Source organism: Myotis daubentonii, chromosome 10 (genome assembly GCF_963259705.1).
Source record: "Myotis daubentonii chromosome 10, mMyoDau2.1, whole genome shotgun sequence".
NCBI lineage: Eukaryota > Metazoa > Chordata > Mammalia > Chiroptera > Vespertilionidae > Myotis > Myotis daubentonii.
The window spans coordinates 17,542,010-17,554,371 of record NC_081849.1 but is presented as its reverse complement, the minus strand read 5'-3'; the positions used below and the strand labels follow the sequence as shown (position 1 = coordinate 17,554,371).

The 12,362-nt window shown below is 44.7% G+C and overlaps 1 protein-coding gene across 1 annotated transcript; it reads right to left on the bottom strand.

Annotated features, from left to right (window-relative positions):
- Window positions 1-6,725: 6,725 nt before the first annotated feature.
- LOC132242697 (DNA-(apurinic or apyrimidinic site) endonuclease 2-like) lies at window positions 6,726-9,171 on the bottom strand. Its single transcript, XM_059711672.1, has 2 exons — window positions 8,361-9,171; window positions 6,726-7,897 (listed from the first exon to the last, which is right to left on the bottom strand). Exons 1-2 carry the CDS (start codon window positions 9,082-9,084, stop codon window positions 7,083-7,085), a joined length of 1,539 nt encoding a protein of 512 aa, XP_059567655.1. The 5' UTR covers window positions 9,085-9,171; the 3' UTR covers window positions 6,726-7,082.
- Between the last annotated feature and the right edge of the window lie 3,191 nt (window positions 9,172-12,362).

The following is a 12,362-nucleotide window of genomic DNA, read 5'->3' as shown; positions in this document are numbered from 1 at the left end:
GCCTTGCCCCAGTCTTAGGGGGAAAGCATCTGTTTCTCAGCAGTAACTTTGATGCCAGCTGTGGACTTTTGGTAGATGCTATTTATCAAGTGCAGGAAGTTCTCTATTTCTAATTTGCTGAGAGTATTTATCATTCATGGGTCAAATGTTTTTTTCTGCATTAATTTATATGGTTTTTCTTCTTTAGGCCATTGATATGGTAGATTACATTAATTGATTTTTGAACGTTGAACCAGCCTTGGATACTTGGAATAAATCTCATTTGTTGGCAGTGTACAATTGTACGTTGTTGCATCATACTAATATGTCTGCCTTGAAGGATTTTATAGTCAGGGGGCAATCAAGAGATAGACACACACTCAACTATAATCCAAGGTGGAACAAAGCAAGTGTAAAAGAGGGGAAAATCCTACAAGCTTTTAATGGGGGAAAACATTATATCTGGTTAGGAGGAGCTGGGTGACACTACTATGTAAAATGTGGCTAATATGGAATCAGGATTTACATCATTGAATCCAAACCCTTCCCTTGTCTATAGATCAGGTAGTCGCACAGTCCATCTCTCCCGAAATAAGGAACTGGTATCTGATCCCAGTTACCCCATCCTCATGTCAGTAAGCTTTTCTTTGCCTCACACAGCCACCCACTTAAACAGGTAACATGAATCGTGACTTTTAAGTAACTTATTTAGAAAATGAACATGGCTGTTCCCTTGAATTTCCTCATTCTTTCAATAAAAAGAAAACTGCAAGGCCTAGGTGGCTCTAGAATTGTGTAATTCTGCAATTGAGCAACACCATCGCGTTCTTGTGCTTCAGACCCGAAGAGCCAAACAAAGAAAACATAATCCCCATCTGCCACAATATAGCTTCCCTCTCCTTCCTGGGGGAAGCGGTTCCCAGCCGAGACAGCCATCGCTGTATGTTCTCTGTGTGACTTGCCTTTAACATGTGAGTTAGGTCTTTTTTTCCTACACTTGGGACAGTTATTGTTTCCACAGAAAATTCACAGAGAAACTTAAGTTGAAGTTCACATGTGTTTTTTCTTTGCAACTTAAAGAGCTAAAGTTCACTTTGCCTTAAGGACATTTAAGATAATTTGCAATGGCTTACTTAGCCTGGGTAAGGGACACTTTTTAAGGTTGTTCAAAATGAAGAGAGCACATGTCCTAGTTGCTTTTTCTTATTACTGAAAATTGGGTTCTTTTTATCATAGCGCAGAGGTATTTGTCCTCATCTCATATAGAGAATTAATTTTCTGGAAATAACAATTATAATGAAGATGATAATATTAGTGTTAATATTTATACTTAATCTTACCATGTGTCTGGTGCTTTATATAGATGATTTTATTTGATTTTATTTAATCCTCTCAACCACGCCATGAGCTAGAAATTGTTAATATCATCTCCATTTTAAAGAAGAGGTAAGTAGATTGCCCAAGGCAGCAGGCAGTAAGTAGCTGAGCCAGTATTTCAATTGTGGTTGGTCTGATACCAGTCGCTCAGTTTGGTACCCTAATGAATGATCTACTGCCATGTCTTGGCTATCTTTGTTAGCCTAAGTCAATGGTCAGCACTCATCCCCAACACACACATGCACATGCACATGCATGTGTGCATGTACACACACACACACACACAACACACGCACACACACACACACACTTAATCTAGTGTTCTCTGTGGCTTCCAATTATCCTAACCCTCAAGTTCCTCCACAAACTGCCTCCTCCTCTCCAACAGTGGTTCTCAACCTTGGCTGCACATTAGAATCACCTGGGAATCTTTTTAAAATCCTGATTTCTGGGCCTCATCCTCTGGAAATTCTGTTTCTTTGTTACTAATGTTGTGGCCCCACCCCGTAACAAAGAAACAGAATTTCCGGAGGATGAGGCCCAGAAATCAGGATTTTAAAAAGATTCCCAGGTGATTCTAATGTGCAGCCAAGGTTGAGAACCACTGCTCTACAACCAGTTCCCCAATTAAGCCCCTCAATACAGTAAAAGAGTGACTTGTTTTTTAAAAATATATTTTATTGATTTTTTATAGAGAGGAAGGGAGAGGGATAGAGAGTTAGAAACATCGATCAGCTGCCTGCTGCACACCCCCTATTGGGGATGTGCCCCCAACCAAGGTACATGCCCTTGACCAGAATTGAACCTGGGATCCTTCAGTGTGCAGGCCAACACTCTATCCACTGAGCCAAACTGGTTAGGGCAAGAGTGACTTGCTTTTTTCCAGCTCCACAAAGACCCATCTTTGCTCAGGCAGCTCCCTGCAGCTGCAGTGCCCGCACCACCTCCTCACGACTATCTCCCTATAGCTGGGTCAGCTCCAAAAAAAATCTCCAAGGATGGGGAGAAGATAGGCAGTGGGTGGCTGAGCCCAAGGTGAAATAAAATAATGTTTTCTTTTATTGATTTACCCACGTTTGTCTTTTAATTTCTGGAGAGCCTCGATTGCATTCAAAAATGTTAATAGGAGTTGAAGGTCTCTTATTCATACAGTTCCAATCTATTCTGCAAATAAGCAGCAGTGAAAATGATTCAGACTTGAATCATTCCCCCAAACCTTTGCTTATTGAAACGAATCAGAGATGATTACTAGGTTGGAGAATTTGCATCCACACAATTTTCTAGTCTCACAAACATAATTTTCTTTCGACTTAATAGAAAATATTTGCTCTTTTAAAAGCTGTTGTGATGGTGGGACTGTGTTCTCTACGCCTCCACAGGAATGTGGCAGCACTGTCCACTGCTTGCTGCCCCTCAGAGCTGGGGTGTATGTGCTCTCCAGGCTGCCCAGCTCTGTGGGGCTCAGCTTCGACCTGACCTCTGTGACGATCGTGTGTTGTGTTGGTCATTTCATCCGCTAAGAAGTCAGTGTCGTTTCACTAGTTGGGGTGTTGGCAGTTTCTCTCTGCAGGACAACTTCCCATGCACATGCAGGTTGGGAGGATAAAGATAACCTGTCACATCTCAGGGGTTTATCCAACCACTTCACTTTTCAGATTTAGCTGAGGAGAGGAGGACATTTTAATTGGAGTTGCTCTGAAAAGAGGGCAGGGACAGAACGCTTTTTGTCTGGGATCCTTCAGAACCATCTGGAACACACATGAGATTCGTTTTCTGCCATTGTCTCCCCGAAGCATCAGGCTGTTGTTCCAGGTGTGTGAAGTGCCTGGATGACGTAGGGTTAATACTTGATTTTCATTATGTCCAACAGCTTGGTCCTTTATTCTCCGAGGGATGTGTTTTCAAAGCCACAGGAGATTTCTTTATCCCCCACCAAATGCATCTTTACAAACAGCTCAGCTGGTGTAAGGCCTCAGGTGGGCTCCGGGGACCTACGAGAACAAGGTTTCGCTGTAGGCACAGGGGGATTCACACGTGGCATTATATTAAAGGCATTTTGAATTTCTCTGTTCTGGTTTTCTGGAGAAACAAGCATCCCTCATCCCGAGGCTAAACAAGAGAATCCAGGGTTCCTTGAAACTATGTTGGACAAAAAGCAAGGCATGCAGATGATACTGAGGGAAAAAAATATTGTCTAAGAAAGAGAAAGGAAATAAAGAGAAAAATTAAAAATATTTTTAAAGGAATAATACTCAGAGTTAACACATTATCTTGAAAAAGAGGAAAAAGGTCAAGAAACAAAGTAGATAAATATAATTTAGGAATATAATTTTAAGTGAAAAGTTCCCAGAGATGACATCCTGCGTGATACCTTTAAAAAATACATTTTTATTGTGAAATATAACACAAAGTGGATCAAGTCACCCCTTTAAAAAATAAATTTAAAAACAACCCAAACAAAGGTATATGCTATTAATAAATGTATATATGTACATTAAATTATATTAAAAGGAAAGGAAAGCAACAGTGGACTTAAGTGGCAAGGTGGGGGGCGAGGGGTAGGGTGGACCAGCACCTCATGTGGGTGTAAGCTATTGTTGCCATTTTAGTTTTCTGTTGGGTGGTGTTTTGAAACTGTTTATGATATTATTAAAACAAACAAGCCAACAAATGAACAACAGATAAATAAAAGAGCTTTTATGTAGAAATGATGACAAGTTGGTATGAATAGAGGATTATGAGTAATGCAATTCTGTGCACCTGAGGTCCAATAAAAACAAAGGAAAAGGGAGGAGGAAATATTTGCCCTTTGAGTAACATATTCCAAGCCTGGCAGTTCCTACACTGTATATGCCTTTCCCCACAATATTGGACATTAATTTCCACGGATGTATACATCTAAGTGGGTCTCTAGAGAACTCGCAGTTTCACCAGGAAGCATTAGCCTTTTGGGAGCTACCCTCCCTTCCCTGCAGAGAAGGGGAAGGTCATTTGTTTAGACAGGCTCCGGGCAAAGGCGCTCTCTGCTGTCAGGTAGTGGAGTGGCAGTCTATTCCGACTCAACCAGGTCTCATGTCTCCGCTTTCAGAAACAAGAGAGCTAACAAGATATGTTTCAAAATGGATAACTTGAATTTCCAAGCAGAGCTAACATTCCTCCCTGCCTCCCACAAACTTTCTAAACTGTAGAATTTTAAAAATTCATATATATTTTTATTGATTTTTAGAGAGAGAGGCAGGAAGAGAGGGACAGAGAGAGAAACATCTATGTGAGAGAGAAACATGGATAGGTTGCCTCCTGTATGCACCCTGATCAGGGATCAAACCTGATACAGTGGGGCCTTGACTTACGAGTTTAATTCGTTCCCAGACTGAGCTCGTTAAGGAGATCGTTAACTCAAATTACTCTGTCAACTCAATGCAAAAAATCAGCAGAGAGACAGCTGGTATCTCAAAAAACTCGTTAGTCGGGACACTCGTAAGTCAAGGCCCCACTGTACCTGGATACATGCCCTGACTGGGAATCAGTCCTGTGACCTTTTGGTGCATGGGATGACACTCACCTAGAGCATGACGCTCAACCAACTGAGCCACACCAGCCAGGGCAAACTATGGAACTTTTTAAAAAAATATATTTTATTGATTTTTTACAGAGAGGAAGGGAGAGGAATAAAGAGTTAGAAACATCGACAAGAGAGAAACATCGATCAGCTGCCTCCTGCACACCTCCCACTGGGGATGTGCCCACAACCAAGGTACATGCCCTTGACCGGAATCGAACCTGGGACCCTTCAGTCTGCAGGCCGACGGTTTATCCACTGAGCCAAACCGGTTAGGGCAAACCATGGCACTTTTAATCCTTATTTATTATATTGATTCTTCTTATTGATCGCTGCAGGCTGGGTTCCCTGGTTCACAAGTTATGGAGATTATTGAGATGAGCTTTTGAGAATAAAGGATATGAGGGACGTGGGATTGGGCAGAGGGAGAAGATGGATGGTGATGCAGTCATCACAGGGGCCTCCCCCACCCCACGGAGTGCTATGAGGCTGAACTAAGACGCGGATGCTGGGCCACTGAACACCACTTCCCCAGGGCAGCCCGCATCCAAGGCTGTCTTTGGGGAGGGTTTTCCTGTCACCACTTTCTTTCAGAACCTCCCTCCCTCTGAATGAGGATATAATGCAACAGCAGCCAATTTTAGCTTGTACACCCACACTGAGCCAACTCTTCTGTGAACTCAGCTTGGCCATCTTTCATCCCTGGACCTCAGGTGGCACTCACTATAGGTGTGAGCTGATGGGGAGACGTCACTGTAATAGTCCTGGATGTTGTAGACATCTGGGTTGCCTGCCTGTACCACTTCTGTGTTTAGCGTAGTTATAATTCTCTCCTGTATGTGCCACAGTCATGAACTCTAGGTGTCTACCACTATGATTCTCCTACAGGAACTTGCCATAAACTTCATATGGCATTGCCCTGGCTGCATGGCTCAGATGGTTGAGCATCGCCCCGTACATCAAAAGGTTGTGGATTTGATTCCCGGTCAGGGCACACCCAGGTTGGGGAGTGTATGGGAAGAAACTGATTGATGTTTCTCTCAAAGCCGTGACCCTTCAGTCCGCAGGCCAATGCTCTGACCACTGAGCAAACCAGTTCAGGCTACTTTTTTGTTTTTATTTATTTTTAGAGACAGAGGAAGGGAGAGAGCGAGAGACATAGAAACAATGATGAGAGAGAATGTCATCTATGTCACCTTCCATAACCCTCAGTAAATGGGTTGGAGCAGTATTGGCAAGTGTGGGATGTCTGTCTCCAGAACCTGGTTGTGTGATAGTCCTGGCATAGGCCACGGAAAGGTTTATCTCAGACTCTCTGGAACACAAGTGCTTTACTAAGGCCTCCAACACCCTAGCTCCCTTTGCTCATCTGGCCCAGTTACCATAATATGTTGGTATAGCGGGCCAATGTCAGGTCACACTGAACGGCCATATGTTCTAGGCCTCTTTGGAATACGTCGTGGCAGAGACCAGGGGAGTTAACACAGCTTTGGGGAAAGCCCGGGAAGGCATACTGTCGCCTGTCTCGCATGGATGTGAATTGTGTCTGGTCCTCCTTGAGAGCGATGGAAAGAATACATTTGCCAGACCCCTGGCTACATATTATGCATCTGAAAATAAGTTAATCTGTTGTAGTAAATATTTCATATCTGCAATTGGGGCTACGACTGGATTGGGTTTGAAGGCAGCTACTGCCATTCTTCGGGATTCATCAGTATTGTAGGGGTCACACAGGTGACTCAATAGAAATGTGCTAGAGACCAGCACTCCTGCAACATCTAGTTGTTTTTTTTAGTTTTTTTTTAAACAAAGACACAGACTTTATTGAGGCAGATACATTTCCTAGCAAGGAAGGAAAGGGTCTTAAAAGTTCCTGGAACAACTGGTTCCTGTGTACTTCTTACAGGAAGATGGAAATTGGGGTGGAGGACTGGGGTGCAGAATTAAGGCACAAGTAGATCACCAATGAGGAGCAAGGCAGGAAGAGAGAAGAGAGAGGCCTTAGAGGAGGAAGAGAAAGAAGAAACAGAAGGATCCCTGAGGAAGGTGAAGGAGGAGGAGGGGGTGGGGAAGGAGGCCTTGCAGGAGGAGGTGACAGCTTAGAAAGGTGCTGGCCTCAGTTCATGTACAGGGCTGACCAGGCCAGGTATCCCTTGCCTGGGTGGGCTCAGCGGGGCCTGCTCCAGAGGAAGAAGTTGCAGCAAGAAGAGGGGTCAGTGGAAGGCCCCCTGGGCCTGGAACACATGTAGAAGTGGCGGCCCTGGTTGGGTCCTGCCTTCTTCACAGTTCGCATCACACATGGCTCCCCATGGCCCCCACATAGCGGCATGGGCAAGGGACCCCCCAGCACAGACTTCCAGAATGGGGTCCGTACCTCCTTCTCATCCTTGGCCTCTGCATCCTTGGCCTGCCCCTCTACCCCTTTGCCTATCACCTCGTCTTCTGGGATCTTTGGAGTCACAAGGGCATGCAGGTTAGGACGCTCCAAATTGGTAGAAGCTTGGAGACGGCTGGAGGATGGCTGGAAGTAGTTAATCAGTTTTTTTTGGCCTTTGCTGGAGCCAGCCCGACTTGGCCGAGGCCTGATCGAGCGCACATAGGCTTTGTTTTGGCGCATCTGTCCCTGGGTTTGATTGCTGAGCTGCAGCACTGACTGCTTGGACACAGGCTCTTGTTTGGGATGGACTAGGAAATGAAGGATCTTGAGCTGGGTGCCTGAAAACTCAGGGAGGAAGTGGGTGCAAAGAGGAGGGCATTGTTTTGCCGGCACAGAAGACATGCTCAAGACTGCACCCACGGGGCAATGGTCAGAGCCCATCACCTCAGGCAGCTGGAAGGAGTCCTGGAAGGTGTCTATAACCAGAGTCCTGTCTCCCAGCACATAGTCAATCCGGGAGCCATAGTTCAGATGGCGGGGGCCAGTGATTGTTGACCAGCAGGTAAAGGCCCTCTCCTGCTTTGGATGGAAGCAGCAGTAGGCATTGTTACGCCCAGATTTCAAGATTCCCCCAAGACAGACCACTAGGGAGCCGATTCCGATGCAAAAGCATAGAGTCCTTTATTCAAGCCCAGGACTTGGTCCCCCCTTCCTCCCCCCCCCCGCCGCCTCCATTACTGGATGCAAGAGAGAGCCCCGAGTCCCAAGGGAACAAAGAATTTATAGGGCTTGGGGTCGGGGGGTGGGGGCACACTCTGACCACTGATTTGGCCGATTCCAGTTGGTTGAGTGAGGGCCGGGGGCTAGTGACGCAAGGGCAGGGTGCAGCTAGGGTCTGGTTACACAAAGACAGGGGGTGGCTAGCATACTCTTGGCCTTGGGCTAGTTTCCCCCGCTTTCCCATTGGCTGAGATAAGGGCAGGCTGAGTAACTGATACATTCTGCGGCTTTTTCTTGGAAGAGGGGATAAGGACACAGCTATCAGTCCTGTTCTGTCCTTTCAGGCATCAATAAAAGCCCCTACGTGGGACCCACCCTGGCAATCCAGCTTACTGAGCAGGCCATCCATCCACTTGCGTCCTGGGTCCTCTTCCAAGCATTCCAGGTTGATTGCATCCCAGTGGTCAATGGGGCGGTGCGCTGTGTTCAAGTCACCCAGAATGATCACATGGCTGCCAGCTGCCAGGAGGGCTTCTGCTCGGATCTGCAGCAAGCGATAGAAGCGCATCTTAAAGGTCAGCCGCTCAGGCCTCGCAGGGTCAGCGTGGGGGCAATACACGTTGATGATGGTCAAGGTCTCCTCCTTACCATCCCAGGTGCGGATCTTGTGCTGAGTGAGGAGGGCCCGGCCCTCATTATCCAGAGCCCGAAGCTCCTCTTGGCTGAACGCATCCATGTTTCCATAGCAACCCACGTCCCCATTCTGAGGGGCAAGCAGGCCACTCAGGCCTTCTTCAGCAGCCACTGGGGTGGCGCCGTCCTTACAGAAGGTGGCTACCCTGGAATGGCCACTCCGGTTGCGGCTGAAGCGGAAATAGGAGTTGTGGCCCTCAGTGATAGCCAGGGGCTCTGTCAGTGCATCCCCGGTAACCTTAGTCTCCTGGAGACAGAGGATGTCAGCATCCAGCTGGTCCAAAACGCGCGCCATGGCCACGGTGGTACAGTTGTTCGGCTCCTCCGCTTGCAGAGGGCTCCGGATCCCATTAATGTTCCAGCTCACCACGCGCAGCATTGGACACCGAACCGCTAAAATCTCCCAGCCCGCGCCCAACCCGGGGACCAGAGAGCGGCAGGACTCCCCCAAGCCCCCTGGCCCAGCCTTCGGGCGCCCAACCCGGGGACTAGAGAGCAACAGGACTCCCCAAGTCCCCCTTGGCCCGGGCCTTCCGACTTTTCCCGCGCTCTTGCGCAGGCGTCCTCTGATGTGCCATGCAACGGTAGGACCAACATCTAGTTTTTTGTTGTTTTTTTTAAAAAGTATTTTAACCGATTTCAGAGAGGGAGGGAGAGGGAGAGAGAAATAGAAACATCAATGATGAGAGAGAATCATTGATCAGCTGCATCCTGCACGCACCCTACCGGGGATCAAGCGAGCAACCTGGGCATGTGCCCTTGATCAGAATCGAACCCGGGACTCTTTAGTTCACAGCCCAATGCTGTATCCACTGAGCTAAACCGGCTAGGGCAACATCTAGTTTTTTAAGGGTGTTACAAATCTCTGCCCAAGAACAATACATATTTAATTAATCAATGGTTGGTTTGGTTGGTTTTCATTGAAGCATAATCAGTAATAATAAATTGCACAGATCTTAAGTGTATAGTTCACTGAGTTTTGACAGTTGTATAAGTGGTAAAACTTACCATAGTCAAGATATGGAACACCTCTATGCCCTCAAAGGTCTCATGTGTCCTTTTCAAGTTTATTCTGCCCCCTCAACTGACCCCAGGCAAACACTGACCTACTTTCTGAATATATTATATTTGGCTTTTTTAGCGTTTCATACAAACAGAATCAGTCCAGCGGGAGTGGCTCAATGGTTGAGAGTCGACATATGAACCAGGAGGTCACAGTTCAATTCCCGGTCAGGGCACAGGCCCGGATTGCAGGCTCCATCCCTAAGAGGGGGCATGCAGGAGGCAGCCAATGGATGATTCTCTCTCATCAGGGATGTTTCTCTCTTTCCCTCTTCCTTCCTCTCTGAAATCAATAAAAATATATTTAAAAAAATAAACAGAACCATACTGTATGAATTTTTTCTTTTGGCTTTTCTCTCACCATAATGTTTTGAGATCATCCACATTGCTCCTAGCACCAGTTGCTTGTTCCTTTTACTACTCAGTAGTATTACAATAGTTAGATTTATCATAACTTGTTTATCTAATCTCCTGTTGATGATACTTGAATTATCTCCAAGATTTGACTTTTATAAGTAAAGCTGCTCCCCCCCCCTGTTAATCCTCACCTGAGGACATATATTTCCCACTGATTTTTAGAAAGAGAGAGGAAGGGAAGGGGAGAGACAGAAAGAGAGAAACATAGAAGTGAGAAAGACACATTGATCGGTTGCCTCCCACACACGTCCTGACCAGGGCCTGGTATTGAGCCTGCAACTGAGGTATGTGCCTTTGATGGAATCTAATCTGTGACCCTTCAGTTTGCAGGCCGATGCTGTAACCACTGAGAAAACTGACTAGGGCTTCTTCTTCGTTTTTAAAATATGTTTTTATTGATTTTTTAGAAAGAGGAAGGAAGAGGGACAGAGACCTAGAAACATTGATAAAAGAGAATATAATCTATCAGCTGCCACCTGCACGCCCTGCACTGAGGACTGAGCCCAAAACCTGGCCATATGCCCTGACCAGGAATTGAATGGCGACCTCTTGGTTCCTGGGTCGACACTCAACCATTGAGCCATACCGGCTGGGCAGTAAATCTGCTTTTAACATTGATATACAAGGTTTTTTTTTTTGTGTGTGTGGACATATGTTTCACTTATCTAATTTTCATTCCCACTGACAATATGTATATGAGGCTATAATTGCTCCACATCCTTGTCAATATTTGGTACTACTGGCATTTGGTACTACTGTTTTGATTTTAACCACTCTAAGAAGTGTGAAATGACACCTTGTTGTGGTTTTAATTTACTTTTCCCTGATGCTTAATGATTTTGAGCACATTTTCATGTGATATTGGCTATACCTATATCTTCTCTTATTGTCTGGTCAAGTCTTTGCCCATTTAGAAAAATAGGGTTGTTTTTCTTTATATTGTAGGCTTGTAGTAATTTTTAAGAATATATTGGAGCTATGATTTCTTTCTTAAGGTTATACTGTGACTGCTTTCCCAGTCTGTGGATTGACTGTTCACTTTCAAAGGTGCCTCTGATAAGCAGAAAATTATTTTATTTTTATTTTTTTAAATATATTTTATTGATTTTTTACAGAGAGGAAGGGAGAGAGATAGAGAGTTAGAAACACCGATGAGAGAGAAACATCGATCAGCTGCCTCCTGCATATCTCCCACTGGGGATGTGCCCGCAACCCAGGTACATGCCCTTGACCGGAATCGAACCTGGGACCTTTCAGTCCGCAGGCCGATGCTCTATCCACTGAGCCAAACCGGTTTCGGCCAGAAAATTATTTTTAATAAAATCTAAATTATCATTTTTTTCCTTTATGGTTAATGCTTTTTGTTTTGATTTAAGAAAACTTTCCTCCCTCTAAATCATGAATATACACATACCTGTATTTTCTGCTAAAAGCTTTATGAATCTTGCTTTTATGTTTAGTTCTATGGTCCATCTTAATTTAATTTTTTTTGTATGATTGCATAGAGGTAGAGACCCATTTTTTTCCCATATGTTTATCCAGTTCCAGAATTATTTGTTTAAAAAGACTTTCCTTTTGCCACTGAGTTGATCATATGTGTGTTGGTTTATTTCTGGACTCTTCTGTTCCATTGACTTATTCATCTGTGCTTAGGCCATTCACATTCTCTTAATTATTGTAGCTGTAAAGTCATTATGTCAGACAATGTAAATATTTTATTTTATCCTTCTTTTTCAATTTTGGTTTGGATATTCTAGGTTCTTTGCATTCTCATATAAATTTTAGAAACAGCTTGTAAATTTCTATAAAATGTGACTGGAATTGCATTGCATTTGGAGAGACATGAAATACGTATAATTTTGAGTCTTTTTCTATATGGTTTTTAAAAAATTGATTTGAGAGAGAAAGCAAGGGAGAGGGATAAAGAGATAGAAAATGGATGTGAGAGAACCATGGGTCGGCTACCTCCTGCATGGCCCCTACTGGGGATTGAGCCCACAACCTTGGCATGTACTCTGACTGGGAATCGAACTGGTGACCTCTTGATTCATGGGTTGATGCCCAACCATTGAGACACACTGGCTGGGCCAATTTTTAGTCTTTTAATCCATGAATGGGTGTGGAAGAATCTTCATATTATAGCAATTTTTAAAAGTATATAATATTTTTAAAATATAT